The 19,876-nt window shown below is 40.0% G+C and overlaps 1 protein-coding gene across 6 annotated transcripts in view; it reads right to left on the reverse strand.

Annotated features, from left to right (window-relative positions):
* Nucleotides 1-19,876, reverse strand: part of WDFY3 (WD repeat and FYVE domain containing 3) — a 283,089-nt gene that overhangs the window by 66,452 nt on the left and 196,761 nt on the right. For 5 of the 6 annotated variants that reach the window (XM_070372638.1, XM_070372639.1, XM_070372635.1 and 2 more), the window contains 8 exons: nt 18,690-18,925; nt 17,409-17,543; nt 14,609-14,788; nt 12,749-12,982; nt 4,213-4,312; nt 2,574-2,734; nt 1,302-1,531; nt 115-224 (listed from right to left, as the gene is read on the reverse strand). In XM_070372638.1, the coding sequence (XP_070228739.1) occupies nt 115-224; nt 1,302-1,531; nt 2,574-2,734; nt 4,213-4,312; nt 12,749-12,982; nt 14,609-14,788; nt 17,409-17,543; nt 18,690-18,925 (1,386 nt within the window). The remainder of the gene's footprint in view (nt 1-114; nt 225-1,301; nt 1,532-2,573; nt 2,735-4,212; nt 4,313-12,748; nt 12,983-14,608; nt 14,789-17,408; nt 17,544-18,689; nt 18,926-19,876) is intronic. The other variant, XM_070372634.1, reaches the window with a different exon arrangement.

The following is a 19,876-nucleotide window of genomic DNA, read 5'->3' on the forward strand; positions in this document are numbered from 1 at the left end:
CATCTCTGGTCAATAATGTTTGGGTAACAAAAGATGTATTAATACATTTCTGGTTAATAAGCTTGTCAGAAATGAGTGGAGAGAAAGGTGTGGGGGGCAAGTTGAGACAGTTACCTTCACTAATATCTTGGCTGTAACCACCATCTGGTTCAATGTCCGAGGGGATCATAATATGCCATGTAGTCATGCGGGCTTCTGCTTCCAGTCCAAATCCATCCACATTGCTAGAAAATTCCAGGCAGTTTAAATTCTATGAAGGAAATTATTGTAGCTGCAAACTGTAATGACTATTACTCTGCAGACACCAGTGAATGCTGGCTCTGTCACAAAGTTCCATTAATGGCAGACAGACATTGGGCAGACTCACAAAACAGAACTTCTAATTTATCACGGAAATGTCATTTTTAAGGAGTGATATCACAAATCCACTGGACTAAATGTAATTAAATTACAGCATTAAGATGAACATATTATTTCAGATGCTTTTTGATGACTATTACAATTTTTACCTAAAAATTGCCAAAAGTTCACTTATGAACACTTTCCTCGTATGTCTGTGCTCCCTCTCCCATCTCTATGTCACCACTCTGTGCTCCAGCAGCAGTAGAATACGTGCAGTTTCCTATGCACCGTATTCTTTTTCCCTCTGGGAAATCACGCAGGTGAACGCTTTCTTCTGATACCACTTTTCCTTGTTTTCTTGGGACGGTAACTTCCTCCTCAACCAGGTTCACGCTGTAACTCAGCAGGTGTCTCTCCCAGGCAGAGGCCACCTGGCACATGCTTTCTCCATGAGCACCGCGCTTCTACCAGAGCACTTAGCACATCTGACTGGCTGTGCTTAGTTACTGGTCCTCCCTCCTAGACTGCGAGCTCTAAGACCTGCCACACGATCTGACTTACTCATATTTCTTCCCAGTCCCTAACTCAGTGCCTGGGCCCCAGAAGACACCAAAGAAATATCCGTCAAAACAATCAATGGAAAAACACTAATTTTACCCATATTGCATTTATTTACTGCATTCCTATCCTTTTACTCCTCTTCACCTCTGACAGCGTGTATCTAAATTACTTTAAAGTAAACAATCTTTTTAAAAGTATATATGACACATGATGAACAAAAAGAAAAAGGAAATTAAAGCAAAAAAAAAAAAATCATTATCTCATTGCAAAAATTCAATACTTGTTTTTTACCTTCTCATGAAATTTTAAGTAAAACTGAGATTACAGAGAAAAGAAATGTTATCATCAAAGAAGTATTAATAAAATAAAGACCAGTTTAAACTGAACCTAAAAGTTACCTCCCAACATGCAGGTTAATGAGGCAGTGAGCCAGACAGCTGATGAATTCTTGGTCGTGGTTTCCGGGGCCCAGGATCAAGTTCCTGTTGACAGTCAGGACCCTGAGAGAGTCAAGAAGGGCTACTTGCTGCGGGACGGTTTTGTGCGCCCGGGAGAACTGGTACAGGATGGTCCTGTTGAGGCAGTGATAGACTGCATCCAGTGACAACCCCTGGGATCTTCTCTTTGACTAGAGAAATGAGAGATACTTTACTTAGTAAAATGGGAAAAAACAAAAACGAACCCCCAAACCCTGCTTAGCATTCACACATGAACATTTATTAGATTTACTGTGTACCAGAGGCCATGCTAAGTACTGGGGTGCCGAGTTATTAACAAAAAAATACAAAGCACTTGCTATTACTAGGTTCTGAGCCCAAGAGACACATAAATGTGATGTCAGGAGATGAGTGCTATGTGTAAATAGACCTCCTGGTGAGGAGAGCTGCCAGCCTTCCTGGGAGTGAAGCAGCCTCCCTGAGAAAACGAAGAAGTGCCAGCCAGATAGCATCTCCTACCCACAAGTTCTGGCAGGGTGATCGGCATCTACTCAAAATTACACACAAAAATGACCTAAAACATTAGTAAAAACTTTGTCTGATGTTCTACTTTCATCTTACTTGAGAACTTTTCTCTGACTTATATACAAGTTTATTCTTAAATTCTCAGGTGACATGAAAGAACCTCTGCACCACATGCCAACAACACATGACAAGGGTCTTTCCTACGTGCTACATCGTGTTGAATGAGATTTGTTGCTTGTGCCAAACCAGGCAAAGGCACCCCAGACAGGCAGTAAAATGACATTTTCAAAGAAACAGGGCTCCAATGGACTTTGTGCAGATTCAACTGCAAGAAGAGAATACTCCTTTAACAGCAAATCTTCATGTTCTGTAAGCCTTTCATCATACTATAAAGATCTATCAAATCCTGTTAACATAAGGTCTTTAAACCAAAGGCAAGTTATTCAGCTATGAGTGTAGCAAAGAGTGATATCAGCGGGGAAGACAGTGAGAAGCCCATAGCTGGAGAGAAAGAGGATGCCAGGCCAGGAGGTAACGGGGAATGGTTATGATACAAAGGTTTTATTCACTTTTAATAAGCTGAGCTTCACATTAAATGTCAACATTCATTATCTTATTAGTTACAATTATTTCCAACAATTTTGACACCCGAGGAAAGTTTCTCAATAGGAAAACATGTACTCTACAGCTAATATGACAATGGATTACCTGTGCAATTAGTTGAATTATAAAATCTATAAGAAGTTTAGATTCTTTGTTGAACATGCCTTGCCAAAGCTTGTCCACCACACGTTGTGTGAAATAAAACACATTGTTCACCAATACCTGGTAGCTTCCTCCACTGGTGATAGGAAGAGATGCATCTTCTCCTAAATTCCAACAGGAAAAAAAAATGTCTAAGAAAACGCATATCAACCAGCCCGAGACCAGACCCTTAAACAAGTCAGGCGAAGGAAAAATGAGTACACCTACTATAATCAGAAATAAGACTCCTAACTTTATGGACCACTTGAAGGAAAATGATGTTCATGGCCAGAAGTCATGATAAATGTTGAAAGAGATACTTTCTGCAGGATAAAAATGTTATGGATGCAGACTGTGAACTTTCTGTCTTGTGACAGTCTGTGATAAGAAAACAGTTCTTCAACTTAAAGTCAGTGATAGATGGTCCCCCCTTGAGAGAAAAATTGTCAGTTTATTAGCTGTAAATTGATACTGTGTAACTAATAAAGGATAAAGGAAACCACTAAATTTTCTCTTTTTGAATATACCTTTAAGCACAACGAAGTAATTTTGGTGGAAGAGAGATCCAGAGGAATTACGAATAGCCAAGGGGTACCTTTCGCCCCCTCCAGGATCCTTATCAGCACTGTTTCACTTCCATAGCTGCCCCAGGGTCTTGAGTGTGCCTGCTGTGTACATACTGCCTCAAGGCTAATCCTCCTGGCTCCGCCTCCAATGGAGCCAGGAGAATTAAGCCCCTCCTTTCTAGAAATTTGGAGTTTTTACTGATTGCAATTATTATTCCTGCCTAACTCTAAATTACTACATGATGCAAAACTTTTCATTGTGTGTCTTCATGTAGTAAAACTGATACTATATAAAGAACATTGATAGCAGTTTTATTTCTAATTGTCTCCAGCTAAAAACTACTGAATGTCCATCAACAACAAATTGGATAAATTTATATATTCATATAAAAGGACATTACACAAAAATGAATGGACTCCTGCCACATGCAACTATGTGGATAAATCTCATGAACACAGTATTGAGTGTAAAAAGCCAGACTAAAGAGAATACATGTTGTGTGATCCTGTGTGGATAAGGTTCAAGGACAGGTGAAATGAATCTGCTGTTTTAGAAGTTGAGGCAGTGACTCAGAGACTAGTAATTGGGTCAAGGAGAGGGGAGTTTCTGTGGGTGCTGGTAGCGCATTTCTATCATTTGTTCTTACAGAGGCATGTTGTCTGGGTGGTCATTCACAGAGTGCTACATTTTATAATTTGCTTGTTTGTAACTATACTACAGTAAGTTAATTTTTTAAAGTATTAGCTAATTTATAAAAATAGAGCCTGTTCACATAATATGGTTTTAAAAACACTTTTTTTCTCTTTCCTTGTCCCCTTCCTGCCACCTCTGAATGTACGAAAGTGGACAAGCAGCTTAAGTAGTCCCTGTTGCTGATCATTAAGGCCAGGTTCAAAGGAAAATACCAATATGATGGGAAAATGCACAGGAAAGAAGGAAAAAGATGAAGTTAAAACAGTGGTATACTTGGAGTTTAAATAAAGAAGGGAAGTGATTACCAGTATTTTTGAACAAAGTGAAGATAACATAATATTACCCAGTAAAACATCAGCTGCAAGCAAATGATCCATCACACTATCCAAAATGTAAGTCTGAAATTCTTTTTGCTGCGTTCTTGTCGATCTCTCAGGAGAAGCCTAAGTAATAAATTTTAGAATTAGAAACAGAACCAATTCAATGAAGGTAAGGCTCAACCATAGTTACACTACCATAGTCATATTTAAAAAAGCCCCTACTGGTAAGTAATAAAATATGTCATGAGGGATGGTATGTATGTGTATACTCTATTTTTCTGATCATAGATTAAAAAAAAAATTGAACAGGCATATTGTCTTCTGAATCCATTCCTCCAAAAACAGTATTCTCAACATTTTGAGTATTTAATAAAATTTTCATATTTATTATTATAACTCACTTTCAAAAGAAATCAGGCAGTTTTTAATGATATACAGGTAAAATAAATCATAAGGCCATGTAAACAAACACAAAAGCTCAGGAATCTAGTAACTAAGAAGGTGAAGTCAATGGGGACAGGAGTATTTATATAAAAAATTAATTAAGCACACAATTTCGCTTAGAGCTTCCTAGGGTCAAGAAGGAGGAGAAAAAAAGATTTACAAAGCTTTTTAATATCTATAAAATATTTTTTTAAAAAACCACACTAGCCAGCAAGGATGTTTTCCTAGATGGTTCTGAAAAGAATGTTCTCTGTGGGTTTTTTTATAAAGCGGACAATGAACAACAACTCAATAGGTAATACCTTTGATAATGGTTTTATATAGTACAAAGATGATTTTTAAAATTATTGTGAATAAAAGCTTAGGGCATGAAGCTAAACTATAGTTCTCTGATGGCATTTCTCTAGGTAATTAGGGTGATACAATCCAGGTGTATAACTTTCAGGACTCTAACCCGAGAGGTGGCAAAGCTCGGGGAACACAGGGATGAAAGGTAGGAGAGATCCTTTTGTTATTCTCTCAAATGTCAGTCCTGGTAGCTGGCTTTGGGCAGAAGGTAGATATTGAACCATTCAATAAAGTGACATGAAGTTGTTTCTTAAAAGGAGATCTGGATTTGTAGTTATAAGCAGAGGCGTGATGCTTTGCCAATGAAATTAAAGAATCTATTTCTTCTTGCACAGACTGGTCTGGGACTATGTTTATAACCATGACACGAAAGTGGGCTACAGAACACTGTTTTGCTTTATGTATTTAAAATTAAAATATGCTCTACTGGGGGAAAAAACCCGTTTCTTTCTATTCTGATTTTCAAAGCGATTCTAATAAAGGTTTTTTAAAAAAAGTAGTTAAAATCGGAATTCTATATTCAGATCAAAGATATTATTCTAAGGATTCAAAAACCAACCAAAGTTTTAACAAATGTTTCTCTGTTTTTGTGGTAAAACACATTTATCCAGTTTTAAAATAACAAAATATGGGCCAAGTAACAGTTAAAAGAATATTAGTGCTTAGGAGTTTGGTTTGGCAAGAGAGTAATCTGGGAAAAAGCGAAGGTCATGTCATGTTGTTTTTAATCTTAATCCATTTTCCTGTGCAGCTGAACAGACAGCAGGCGAGCTGGGGCCAAGGCCAGCCCATTCCTCAGGCTGAGAGGCCTTGAAGACTCGACCCCTGCCGAGGGAAGGGGAAGTAAAGACACTGAAGTGATAAGCAGAAGATGAGTCTATGAGGACTATCTTTTAATCAGATTAGAGGCCATTCACAGCAGGATTTTAATACCCCTGAAGTCAGCAATACTTATTCAGGATTATAATCAACTCAATGTGGCTAATGAGAAAGTAAGAGTGAGTAGAGTTTATATAGCCTTAATTAACAAGAGAAAGTTTTGGAGTCTGTAAAACAGGGAACATAGTACAAAGAGAAGTAGCTTGATCTGTCAACAGTATTTATTTTTACTTCATTAAAAAGTATTCTATAAGGATTTAAGGCTGGTTCAGTTACCACTAGGGCTTTCCAGGTGGCGCTAGTGGAAGAGAATCCACCTGCAAATGCAGGGGACTTAAGAGACACAGGTTCCATCCCCGGGTCTGAAGGAGGATCTGACCCTGGAGGAAGAAATGCTAACCCACTCCAGGATTCTTGCCTGGAAAATTCCATGGACAGAGGAGTTTGGCGGGCTACAGTCCATGGGCCACAAAGAACTGAACACAGGTGAGCAACTGAAAACAATCACCAAAAGGTATTTAATTGTCTGCTCACTGAAGCTGTGTCATGAGTGATCATGACCCAGAATCAACTCTGTTCTTGGCTCTAACCTCCAAGCTCGAACTGAGGCTCACAGCAGCCTAACTTTGAAAGGACTTAAGACTTTGTGAGTGCATGCATAGTTCTCTCCATTTTTTTTTTAAACAATTCACTGAACACAATTATGTGCCAGACACTGCTTAGTTTTATGTACCTTATCTCATTCTGCAAAATAACCTTTTGAAGTAGATACTATCATCTCCACTTTTGAGATGAGGTAACTGAGGCTTAGAGTGGTTAAGTCAGTTGCTCAAGTCAAAACTAGGTTTCAAAGCTCAGTTTTTTTGATGCCAAAGTTCACTGCTTTACTTGCCCCACTCTTCCAGCCCTACTGAAAATTTCCAAATTGAAGTTAACAGATGTACAACAAGAGCAGCTCTGCTATGATCTGTCCTGGTTTTCCAGATAAGCCTGGTTGGCTCACCAGACAACCAGGATGAGCTCAGTGCAGAACAAAGGGAGGATAAGCACTGTGGTCTGCTCTGGCCTCTGGCTGTCAGATCTATCTTCCCAGAGGAAACACAAAGCCAGCCAATAACATCTATCTTCAAAGAATCAAAGCCTCCTTTCTGAGGCCTGGGGATGCCAGGCAGAATCTTCCTGGACACAGGCTAGACAGCCCACGTGCATCTATGGCCCACGGCTGAGAGCACTGTGGCTTGGGGAGGAAGGCCTTGAGTGTTCCGTACTGTCTCTGTAATGGGCTGGAGCCATCAGAGGAGCCTGAGCTTTGTCATCCTGACTGCAGTGTTCCTCTTCACTGGCTTCTCTTCTCTCAGGTATTTGATAACAGTGCCTGCCCACTTTTCCACTTTGCAGGGGATGGGGTTGGGGTGGGGCTTGTTTACTGCTCTGCAGTCACATGCCTTTCACTCTGATGTGAACGGGGAGGGCTTTAAGAAGATGGCAGGAGCAGAAAGCAGTGAACTCCGTTTCACTCTCTTTCTTTCTTTTAGGTCTGTATGGGTACTTCATGACTGTTCTCAGGTACTTTCCTTCCATGGCCACATGCAACAAATTCCTGTGGCCCTCCATGAGACCTGGTGGTTCAGACAATAAAGAATCTGTCTGCAATGCCCAAGGCTCGAGTTTGATCCCTGGATGAGAAAGATCCCTTGGAGGAGAGCATGGCAATGCACTCCATATTCTTGCCCGGAGAATTCCATGGATAGAGGAGCCTGGCAGGCTACAGTCCATGGGGTTGCAAAAGAGTTGGACTCGACTGAGCAACTCACACTTCCACTTTCTCCACGAGATGCCTGGTGGTGACAGCAGAGGACACTGGGGAAGACGAGCCAGGGAAGAGCAGCTGGAGGCCCAGGTACAAGACAACACAGGCCACTTGGTTTCTGAGTAAGTCTTAAGTGCCAGGCGCTGTGTTATGAATCTTAAACGGATCATCTTATTTAATTGTCACTATGATCCTCAGAGACAGATTCTATTTTTATACTATTCTTTATGTGTGTTCCAACAAAACTTTATTTATAAAGGCAGGCTAGATTTGACCCACGGGATACAGCTTGCAGATTAGGAAGTGCTTCCTAAATGTTAACATGTACACAAATCACCTGGGAATCTCGTATGCTATTTTAAAGGTGGGCAAACTAGAAGGGATGAAGAGAACTGAGCTGAGTCAAGGTTACACAGCTAAAAGCAGCATGTTTAATTTCTCAAAATAGTTTTGCTGGGTGATTTACCTATTATTTATTTAACTCTCACAGCAATCATCTGGGGGAGGTAGTATATAATATCATTCTTCAGAGAGTGAATTTGGCTTGGTGAGATTAAAATGTTTATATAATAAACATCAGGGCCAGAATTCAAACCGGGCTTTGCTACACCACCACACTGCCTCCCTTGTATTTGACCTGACTCACACTGTGGCCAGTCTAGATAAATGCAGATCTTTTATTTGCTAATGGAGATAATGTCACACATTCTTTTGTAGATGTAGTGAAATAAGCAGATACTCTTGTGATAAAATCCCAAATAATCTTAAGACTGAAAATAGCCTGGCATGAGCATATCAGACTGAAAATCAGTTGGTTCAAACCGCTTCTTCCATGAAGGTAAATGGCAAGGGTGTAGTATAATTCTCTTCTTGAACTTCTTCAGAGATAAAGACTTCACAATCATAACATTAAAAATCATATGACTGTAATTTTATTTTTTCACACTATAGGAAAACAGGGAGTGCAATATCCTTTTCACCAACTATTTTTTTGTGTGTGTATTCTGTGTGTGTTAGCTTTGAGGCATAAATTTTAAGAAGTATAATTTTTTCTCTGTAAAGGTCTTATGCTTTTTTTAAAAGAAAGAATTTATTTATTTGGCTGCATCAGGTCTTAGTTGTGGCATACAGGATCTAGTTCTACGTATGACCAAGTCAAACCTTGGTCCCCTGCATTAGGAATACAGAATTTTGGCCACTAGACCACCAGGGAAGTCCCTAAAAGCATGTATTTTAAAAGCAAATGTATATATCTTTTATTAGATAGTATTGTATCTTGTTTGGGAAAGGCCAGGGATGTAGTTGTAGTTAAATGATTCAAAATTACTTAAAGAACAAATCAAGACACTGAGCTAATTTTGTGAGAGATAAAAGGACACATGAAACTTGGCCCCTAACTTTAAGGAGCTAATGATCTATTTGGGAAATTCAACCTTGACACTCTCTGGTTCTTCCTAAAACATCATCCTACCACCCATGACACCCTAATGCAATCAGATACAATTCCACTATAGGGCAAATTAGTGACCGCAATAACGAGAATGTTACTTCGAAGTTAATACATGTCATATCAAGCTTTCCTCACTGAAAAATACAGAAAAACTAAAATAAGAGACAATTACATAATTTATCAACTGATAGTTAGATATTAGGATTCCTACAAGACTGATACACAGAGAACATCATGAGAAAGGCTGGCCTGGATGAAGCACAAGCTGGAATCAAGATTGCAGGGAGAAATATCAATAACCTCAGATATGCAGATGACACCACCCTTATGGCAGAAAGAGAAGAAGAACTCAAGAGCCTCTTGAGGAAAGTAAAAGAGAGTGAAAAAGTTGGCTTAAAGCTCAACATTCAGAAAACTAAGATCATGGCATCCGGTCCTATCACTTCATGGCAAATAGATGGGGAACAGTGGAAACAGTGTCAGACTTTATTTTTCTGGGCTCCAAAATCACTGCAGATGGTGACTGCAGCCATGAAATTAAAAGATGCTTACTCCTTGGAAGGAAAGTTATGACCAACCTAGACAGCATATTAAAAAGCAGAGACATTACTTTGCCATCAAAGGTCCATCTAGTCAAGGCTATGGTTTTTCCAGTAGTCATGTATGGATGTGAATTGGACTATCAAGAAAGCTGAGCGCTGAAGAATTGAGGCTTTTGAACTGTGGTGTTGGAGAAGACTCTTGAGAGTCCCTTGGACTGCAAGGAGATCCAACCAGTCCATGCTAAAGGAAATCAGTCCTGAATATTCATCGGAAGGGCTGACGCTGAAGCTGAAGCTCCAATACTTTGGCCACTTGATGCAAAGAGCTGACTCACTTGAAAAGACCCTGATGTTGGGAAAGATTGAGGGCAGGAGGAGACGGGGACGACAGAGGATGAGATGATTGGATGGCATCACTGACTCAATGGACATGAGTTTGGGTAGGCCCTGGGAGTTGGTGATGGACAGGGAGGCCTGGTGTGCGGCAGTTCATGAGGTTACAAAAAGTTGGACATGACTGAACTGAACTGACAAGACTGATAGTGTTATTACTGGATATACACACTTACCCCATTTCTTCTGCTGCTAAGCTGCTAAGTCGCTTCAGTCGTGTCCGACTCTGTGCGACCCCATAGATGGCAGCCCACCAGGCTCCCCCATCCCTGGGATTCTCCAGGCAAGAACACTGGAGTGGGTTGCCATTTCCTTCTCCAATGCATGAAAGTGAAAAGTGAAAGTGAAGTCGCTCAGTCGTGTCCGACTCTTAGCGACCCCAAGGACTGCAGCACACCAGGTTCCTCCGCCCATGGGATTTTCCAGGCAAGAGTACTGGAGTGGGGTGCCATTGCCTTCTCTGATTTCTTCTACATATATGTATCTTATTTTTTGGCTCAGTTATGCTTTCTTATACCTCTTCTGAACTTTATTCTGTTATTTCATGATAAACATTTTATTTTGCATAAAATGCTTCACATTCTTACCCCAGGGACTAAAATACTAGCCATCTTTTTTCTTATTTTTAGTTTCCAAAGAGGACAAGGTCTACCAGGCATGCTTGTCCACATGAATTATTGATGAAATCAATTATTTTCCTGCCAATATTAAACACTGTGGTCCTGGTTAAAATGCTTAGCATGACTGTTATCTAAATTATACTAGTGATTTCTTTAAATAGATCAAGCTGAGATATTTCTACATGAATAAGATAAAACATCTGCTGGAGTTTTAAGGTTTCAAATAAAAAATTAACTGTTTTCTCTTCACCACTAGAGGGAGAAGAAAAGTGCAGGGTCAGTTGTCCAACAATTGTCAGCAGCATGCAGGAAGTTTTTCAGAGAGAAAAGCAGTTAGTCTTTTGCACTGAAATCTTTCACGAAACACTATTTTCAGAGCCCTTGCATGTACTGCTTGACCATGTTTAATATGCACTGGCCAAAAGAATGAATGAATAAGCAACTAATTGTATCTTAGATTACCTTCTGTGATTTTTAAATTTCTCCTTGAGAAACATTTGGTTTTCAGGGATGGTCAACTTCTAGAGCCAGCAGTGTGGCCACTTAGGGTTTGTTTTCTGAAACATCAGCTAGTTCTTATCAAGAGAATGAACAAGTGCAAGGACTAAATGTTTGTGTCCCCTCCCCTCAAATTCGTAAGTTATGCCCTAACTCTCAATATGATGATATTATAAGGTAGGGCTTTCTGGAGGTAATTAGGTTTAGATGAGCCATGATGCATGCATGATTAGTTGCTAAGTCATGTCTGACTCTTTGCGACCCCATGGACTGTAGCCCTCCAGGCTCCTCTGTCCATGGGGATTCTCCAGGCAAAAATACTGGAGTGGGTTGCCATTTCCTTCTCCACGGGATCTTCAGAGTCAGGGAGTGAACCCATGTCTCCTGTATCTCTTGCATTGGCAGGCAGATTCTTTACCACTGAACCACCTGGGAAGCCCTGAGAAGCCCCCCAGGAAGCTCTGGGAAGGCCATGAGGGTGGATCCCCCCATGAGGGGACTCAAACCCTTATAAGAAGATGAAGAACCACCTGAGCTCTTCCTCTGCCCTGTGAGAGCAGGGCAGCCGTCGATCAGCCAGGAAGAGGGCCCTCACCATGACCTGACCAAGCTGGTGGCAGCCTTATGTCAGACTTCTCAGTCACTAGAACTGTGAGAAATAACTGCCTGCCATTGAAGCCACCCAGTTTTGGGTAGTTTGTTATAGCAGCCTGAGCTTAGATACCAAGCAACCTACACATTTTCTGCCTTGAGGAAAAATTTAAAAAGTGCATATTGAGCAACATGTTTTAAGCCCCATAGGACACTAAAAGCAGTAATACCGGAAGTGATACATAAGACAGACTGAAGTAGGGAGTTAACAAGCTGAGGAGACGATGCTGCTGTATGAGACTAGGGGGGAAGCAGCTGGAACACTAGGGTCCCTGGGCCAAACTCAGCCTATGTGAGTTCTTGTATATAAAGTTTTATTGGAACACAGCTATGCTCACTCATTTATGTATTGCCTGTGGCTGCTTTTCTAACTGCAATGGTAGGTTAAGTAATTGTTAGACACTGTACAGCCCATAAATCTAAAAATATTTGCTATTTTGCCCCTCACAGGAAAAGTTTGTCAATTCCTGGTCTAGGGAAAGGGCAATAAAGGGCTGGATGAAGGACATGCAGGGACTTAGCTGGCAGTGCAGTGGTTAAGACTTCACCTTCCATCGGAGAGGGTGCGGGTTCAATCCCTGGTCAGGGAGCTAAGACCCCACATGTCTTCCAATCAAAAACCCAAAACATAAAACAGAAGCAAAACTGTTATAAATTCAGTAAGACTTTAAAAATTGTCCACATTAAAAAAAATCTAAGAAAAAAAGGACATGCCAAGGGGAACAGAAAGAAGAGAAACAAACTGATAGTATATACATTAGCACACTTGGGATTAAAAAATCCCCATAGCCCATGATATGTTCTGCCTTTACAACCCAGAGGAATTAGAAATCTGAAAGGTATTTGGCATAAAACTTGCTTGGCTATTAATGCCCTCACTATAAAAACAATTTAAGAGGTGTACATGCATCTCTTTGTCTTTACCTCCAACAAAAGATCAATCAGTGGAGTCTGCTTGCTGGCAGGTGTAAGACAGAGGTTGTCTATTATTAAGACCCGCATGAAGTCAAAAACAAATTTCTTAGCTGGGTGATTAGTCAGGTATGTCTTGACGCCCACGTTGCAGTACTCTGATTGGCTTCTGTTCATCCCTGTGTCTGCTGCAAAGGCTTTAAATTCTTCAGCTGGAGATCCAACTTCATCATCGAGATCAGTCACCTAATAAAATCAAGAGGAAACGTACCCTAGTCGCATTCAAATTCATTTGGTATTTTTACTTCCATATTTCCTAAAAACCAAACTGTAGCACCAACAGCATTTTGCTTCAACATTAACCTCCTACGAAGCTATTAAACACATCACATAGTTCACTTGGCTTTACTCAGATACTCCTATCAGGGAGGTAATCGGGCACCATAGATCATGATTACTCAACACACATTCTTTCTAATATCAAGCTACTGACTGGCCGCTAACCATATAACTGCTTTATGCTGAATTTTTATCTCTACTGTGGATAACTGCCCTTGAAATAAATTAAATAATAAAATGAGAAGGACTATTTTATGTGCACATTATAAAACATACCTACTGAGAAGCCAAGTGTTACAGAATTTCAGATAAAGATCTGGCATACTAATGATTGAACCCAAGGGCTGATCTATTTTTTAGGTTAAAAAAACAAGCAAATAAATGAAACAAAACAACAACAAAACTAGTACCAATTTTGAGTCAACAGAAAAAGAAAGGTCAAGAAGACAGATTATAAGATGCTGACAAGGAAAAAACACTGCGCTATTACTAAAATCCTGTTGTTAACAAAAGTGTGGATTTTAAAGTTATAAACAAGCCACAGTATTAAGGTCATGTGCTACACTTGTCTTTCTCCTAAAACTTCCCACAATTTTTAGCACGAGTATTTATTTCATCTTTTTACATGAAGAAGAAATTAGTATGAGGAAGTACTTTATTCCAGGGTCTAGAGTAAGTAGGAGAAAAAGGAGAAAACATCATGAAATCCTGAAGTCCCATGGAGGAATAACTGTCTTTTGGGTGTGTTTTAAAGGACAAAAGAAGTATCTATATGATACACGCATTAGCCGCTCTGTAAGTCCTACTCTGCGGTATCAATGACTGTAGTCCACTGTAGCCTGCCAGGCTCTTCTGTCTATGGGATTCTCCAGGCAAGAATACTGGAGTGGGTTGCCATTTCCTTCTCCAGGGGATCTTCCCGACCCAGAGATAGAACCTAGGTCTTCTGCATTGCAGGCAAATTCTTTACTGTCTGAGCCACCAGGGAAGCCCATATGATATAAGAGTAGTCTAATAACTTTCTACTAAGTTAGTGCAAAATATGAAAAATAACAGTTGAACAAAATGGAAAAAGTTGAATAGAAAGGACAGGCATGCATTTCATTTCTTATAAACACAACCAAATCTGTAATTAGTGTGTAAAGACTAAATCCAGGAGATTTATAAATAAATAAAGTGGAAATAAATTTGGTCCTATTAGAGCTCTGTAATCTGAGTTCACAACACTACAGCTATTGTCACATATAATAAGAAATAGATCAACAGCTACACGAAGAGGAAAGTCACTCATGAGAGACTTACAAGAATATGGTAAATAACAACAGGAAGTAGTGTTCACTGCTGAAATTTTAGGGAAAGCAGAAGAAGGATGTGTCTGGAGACAGACACTAGATAATGATACAAGAGGTGGAGCAGAAAGTTACAAAACTATAACTTAGTCAGAAGCTTAAAAGATTGGCCAAAAAGAAAAAAATCTGCTAACGATTAGAGCAGACTAATTCCAATTTTGACCTTTTCCTCCCTTTTTCCTACCATTTCTGAATAAGGGCGGATGTTGAAGGGGAAGACCGTGGCTGCCAGTGCACACAGGAAATCGGGGTTCATCCACATGGAGGCCAGGTCCGGGACATTGTGATACAAGTATCTGAAGAACTGCATCAGGGTCACAGGATACTCCCGGAGCCAAGACCCCTCTTCTTCTGATTGCCAAGGCTGCCAGGGGATAGGAGAGGAGACAACACGTTAGCGTCACTGACATTGCTACAAGTTACTCACTACTCTTCTAAAACTTGATATACCGATGGTCCAGAACTCTCATAAACCAAACAGGGGTAAACACACAGGCCAACAAATCGGGAAATAAGCTAAAACAAAGGCAACACCCCTAGAAACTGAGAGGATGTTTTTCCATTCACTGGGGTACTCACACTGGGCTTCTCTGATAGCTCAGATGGTAAAGAATCTGCCTGCAATGCAGGAGACCAGGGTTCAATCCCTGGGTCGGAAGATCCCCTGGAGAAGGGAATGGCAACCCACTCCAGTATGCATGCCTGGAGAATCCGATGGACAGAAGAGCTTGGCGGGCTACAGTCCATGGGGTCGCAAAGAGTCAGACACAAGTGAGTGACTAACACTGGACTGGGGTACTCACAGCTCAGTAACTGAAGTCAATGGTTTTGATTATTCAGCGCTATCAATATGAATGTGGTGGGTGCCAACAGTGGCTGTATTACCATCAAAGTTGCCCCATCCTCCATCATGCCACAGAGTAAGGAGTAAGATGAAATGGGGAAGTTACTTTACCCTTTGAGTCTCACACTGTCATATAAAAAATAAGAACAGTGTTCTTAACCATTATGCAACTGTGATACTGTGATTTATAATAAGAAATACATATTTAATCTTTGTCCCATTTCAGGCACAGAGATCCTCAAACTCTTGGCATTTCCTAAGTGATAAGAGTCATAAATGTGTCTTTTTGTTCAAGATGGTGGTGGTGGTTTAGCAGCCATTCTCTCATTTCTCAAGACCAGCATTCCATGTGGGGACAAACATGCAGGCTGATGTCTTGACTTGTGTTGTGTCCAACTGTTGTGACCCTAAGGACTGTAGCCTGCCAGGCTCCTCTGTCCATGGGATTTCCCAGGCCAGAATACTGGATTGGGGTGCCATTTTGTCCTCCATTTGTTCATTATAAGGAGCCCTTTTCAATCACGCTTGAATTTAGGTTGATGGGCTCTTGCCAGAGGAACCAACCATGTGATTGGAAGGTTGGAAATTAACCTAATCTGCTCCTCCACAGCCTACAGGGAAGAAGAGTTCAATCACCAGTGACCAATGACTTTAATTAATGTCTATGTAATGAAGGCTCCATAAAAAGGCAAAATTGATGGGTTTTAGAGAGCTTCCGGACTGGTGGACACATGGAGGTGCTGGGAGAAGAGCCAGTCGGAGAAGGCGTGGAGCTCCATTTCCCTCCCCACCTTGCCGTATGCCTGTCTTCCAACTGGTTGTTCTGGAGTTACCTTTTGTAATAAACTGGTAATCTGGCAAGTAAAATGTTTTCCTTAGACACAGGAACCTGTGATTTACAACTATTAAGTCAGAAGCACAGGTAACAACCTGGACTTCTGACTGGCATTTGAAGTGGGGCAGGATTGGTGGAGGCGGGGCAGGGGAGTATCTTACGAGACTGAGCCCTTAACCTGTGGAACTGGATGCTATATCCTGGCAGATAGTGTCAGAACTGAACTGAATGGTGGAACACCCAGCTCCTGGGGCAAAATCTTCTATATACTTGGTGACCTGAAGTGTCAGAAGTAAAGCAGTGCTGTAGAAGACTGAGTGAAAGAGACACACAGGAGTTTTCTTTTCCTTAAAAGCATTACCACAATAACAATGATGATGATGCTACTAAAAAAAGGAAGAAGACTCTATATGAACAATGTTTATCTTCTGATACTTGCCCAGAGAGTCTTTTTTTTCAGCTTAGATTTTTATAATTGTTTATGAATAGAAACCAAAACCAGAATCCCAAAGCATTATAAATTAACACATTTAAGAGCAATGTTCTTTTCTTAGATTGCATAAGAACAGTTTTGACTAAAATCAGATTTTTCAGGTACTTGTAATCCATGAGTCTAGTTAATAATTCCTCTTACAATGTGACCCTGAATTTTGTAAGAAAAAAAATTAAATCATTATTCACAGCATTCCTGTGAGAGATACGAACATAAATTTTGTCATTTACTCTTTCAGTGCTTCATATCTAAGTTAGAAATAACTAAAAGAGAAAATGAAAACACTAAGTAAAACTTGCACTGATAACATTTTGAGCCTCTAAATAGAAGTGATTTTAAAAGTTCAAGTAACATATTGTTGCAATTGCATGTAATACAGTATATTTATTATATAAATGTATACACTGAAATATGTGTTTTATAGCACTAACAGCATCAGTTAACACTTAATAAAGCTTGTATTCTATACCAGGTACACTTGGAAGCACTTTGTGTACATGTTAACTCATACATCCTCACAAGAGTCCTAAGAGGTAACTTTTATCCTCATTATCACTTCATACATAAGGAAACTGAGGCACATGAGCTTAGTATGTCTGGAGGATCAGAGTTGGGATGTTGAATCCAGCTCCTGAGTTCAGGATCTTAACAACTTCACGGTCTGTCCTTACACTAAATAAAACAGAGTGGGTGAGGTTCCAGAGACCACGTAGTAAATAAAGACTTAGATTACCAAAGGATTCCCCTACTTTTATAAAGGAATCCCAGGCAGGAGGAATTACCGACAGGTGTCAGAGTCTCTGGGCACTTACTGAATTCAGCATGCTTCGGAGCATGCCCAGTAACAAAAAAGCAGCTTCTGTGCACACATTGTGGATAGATGAGACCACGGTTCCACTGGAGGCAGGAACTCCAAAGATAAAGGTCCAGATGGAATCTAAATCAAACTGCAGAGGTGAAGCAAATCAGGATTAGGTACTGTCAATTTTTCTCGGTAGAGACCCTCACAAGTTCTAATGTTCTAAAATTTCTTTGAAATTATTTTCTTTCAAAGTGAGCAATGAAGAAGAGATAGAGACTTAATGCTCTTCCCTCCTATGTTTTAAAACTCATTTTCACATTTACAAGACAAAGTGAATCTTATGTATCAGTGTCCTAGTTATCTATCTTAAAAACATCCTTTTCTTTTTTTTCCTAAGGAAAATAATTAGCTAGGTGATGAAATTAAAGAATTAATGGCTTTAAGCAGGATCTATTCAAAAAGTACAGTGAACTTACTCCCCACACCCCACTCTCAGCAATGTTCTAATTCACTTTTAGATTACATATAGATGAAGATTTGACCAAATAAAAATCAGTTTGAGGAGATTCATTCATAGTAGTTTTATATAACACTTTGCCTATGGCGTCTGTAACCAAACTCTGCTTTGCTCATGCATCTGTAGCATGATTTAACGTAGGGTACAGACTCAGTGTTTTCATTTAAAAGGTTTTGTTGATTACTATGGCTGATTTGAATAGCATCTTGGGATTATTATGGAAGTGTAATTGAGTTTAAGACTAAATTCCTACATCTCTGCAGTGCTACAAACATAAGCTATATATAGATATCCACATAATCTTAAGATTAGAAAATCAGGTAAAGCCTTACTGTTTTCCTAATATGGACATTACCTATCATTAAGAATTCAGAAACACTTTTCTAATCAGAATTTGCACTAAAAATCCTTTCATATCTACCCAATTAATTTGTGGAATGCACATTACTTCGTTTTTAATTCTACAGAAATTAATTATATTTCTAGATAAAATCACATTACTTGAATTCTTTTGATCATCATTAAAATACCATCCAAAATCTTCCCATGTATATAATCACACAGAATAATCATAAAGAGAAAAAGAACAACAGGAACACAGAACTTCTTTTTGGGAAAATTTTCTACAGTATTTTCAGATTTCTATGACCCCAGTCAAATCCCAAATGTGAGATAGGGATGGAACCAGTTGGTTTTTACTGTGATGAACTCAATACCCTACAGTGACTTTTTGGCAAATGTAATTACACTTACACCCGACTAGGTAATTCCTACCTGGCAACCCTGCTTACATCGGCTGCTGACGACAGGCACACTGACCTGCAGGTTCTCAGGCAGCTCACTAACGGGCTGCTGCAGAAACAATGCCATGAGGAGGAAATAGAGAGCAGGGACATTAGTGTGTTTAGGAAGGAATGACTGAAGCACCGGAAAGCCAGGAAAGTGACAAGCATCCCGGTTAATCTCCCTGACAGTTGATCGTCCGCCAGCACTCCTGCCCACATTGAATCCTAAGAGGAAATACAACGAGAAGGATGAAATTAGTCACTGATTACCATGTTACATTTACACAGAAAGGAGTATGTCAGAGTATGTGACATTTCCATCTTGGACATTCATATTAATATAAGCAATTAACTACTCGACTTTGGAATTAATCTTCCAGTCAGAAGTTTTACTTTACTTTCTCTTTGACTTTGGGAAGCCTGTCTATTAGGATAGGACTTCCCTGGTGGCTCAGATAGCAAAGAATCTGCCTGCAATGCAGGAGACCCAGATTCCATCCCTGGGTCGAGAAGTTCCCCTTGAGAAGGGAATGGCTACCCACTCCAGTATTCTGGCCCGGAGAATCCCATGGACAGAGGAGCCTGGTGGGCTACAGTCCATGGTGTCACAAAGAGTTAGGTCTTAAAACATAGTTGAGGCAGTCAGATACAAGAGGTAAGATAAATTCTACTCATTAAAAGAATGACATCCAGGGACTTGGTTAAGACTCTGTGCTTCAAATGCAGGGGGAATGGGCTCAATCCCTGGTTGTGGAAGTAAGATCCCACCTGCAGGTGGTGGGTGGGGGAGGGGTGGGGGTGGGGGGGTAGGGCATGACCAAAGAATTAAAAAAAAAAGAAGAAAACACCGACCAAGAACGACCTCCAAAGAGCTCTAACATTCCTAAGAAGAAAGTAATATTTAAAAAATAGCCAGATTGTAGGATACTACTAAAAATGTAACTTAAAAATATGATAGCCATAATAGAGTTAATATATTTCATTTGTCCTGAATATTATAAACTAATTAGCCTTAAATGACCTACAAATTTAGAGATAGGACAAAATAAATATACAAAGTAATCTTTCCTTGCATGATCTGTAACTCTGCAGGAAAGTTTTCTGGCCAAGGGACAGCAAATCCAAGCCCACTGTGACTGTGGGTATCTGGACATCCAAGGTGTGTTCTAGAAGCAC

This window comes from Bos mutus, chromosome 6 (genome assembly GCF_027580195.1).
Source record: "Bos mutus isolate GX-2022 chromosome 6, NWIPB_WYAK_1.1, whole genome shotgun sequence".
Lineage (NCBI taxonomy): Eukaryota > Metazoa > Chordata > Mammalia > Artiodactyla > Bovidae > Bos > Bos mutus.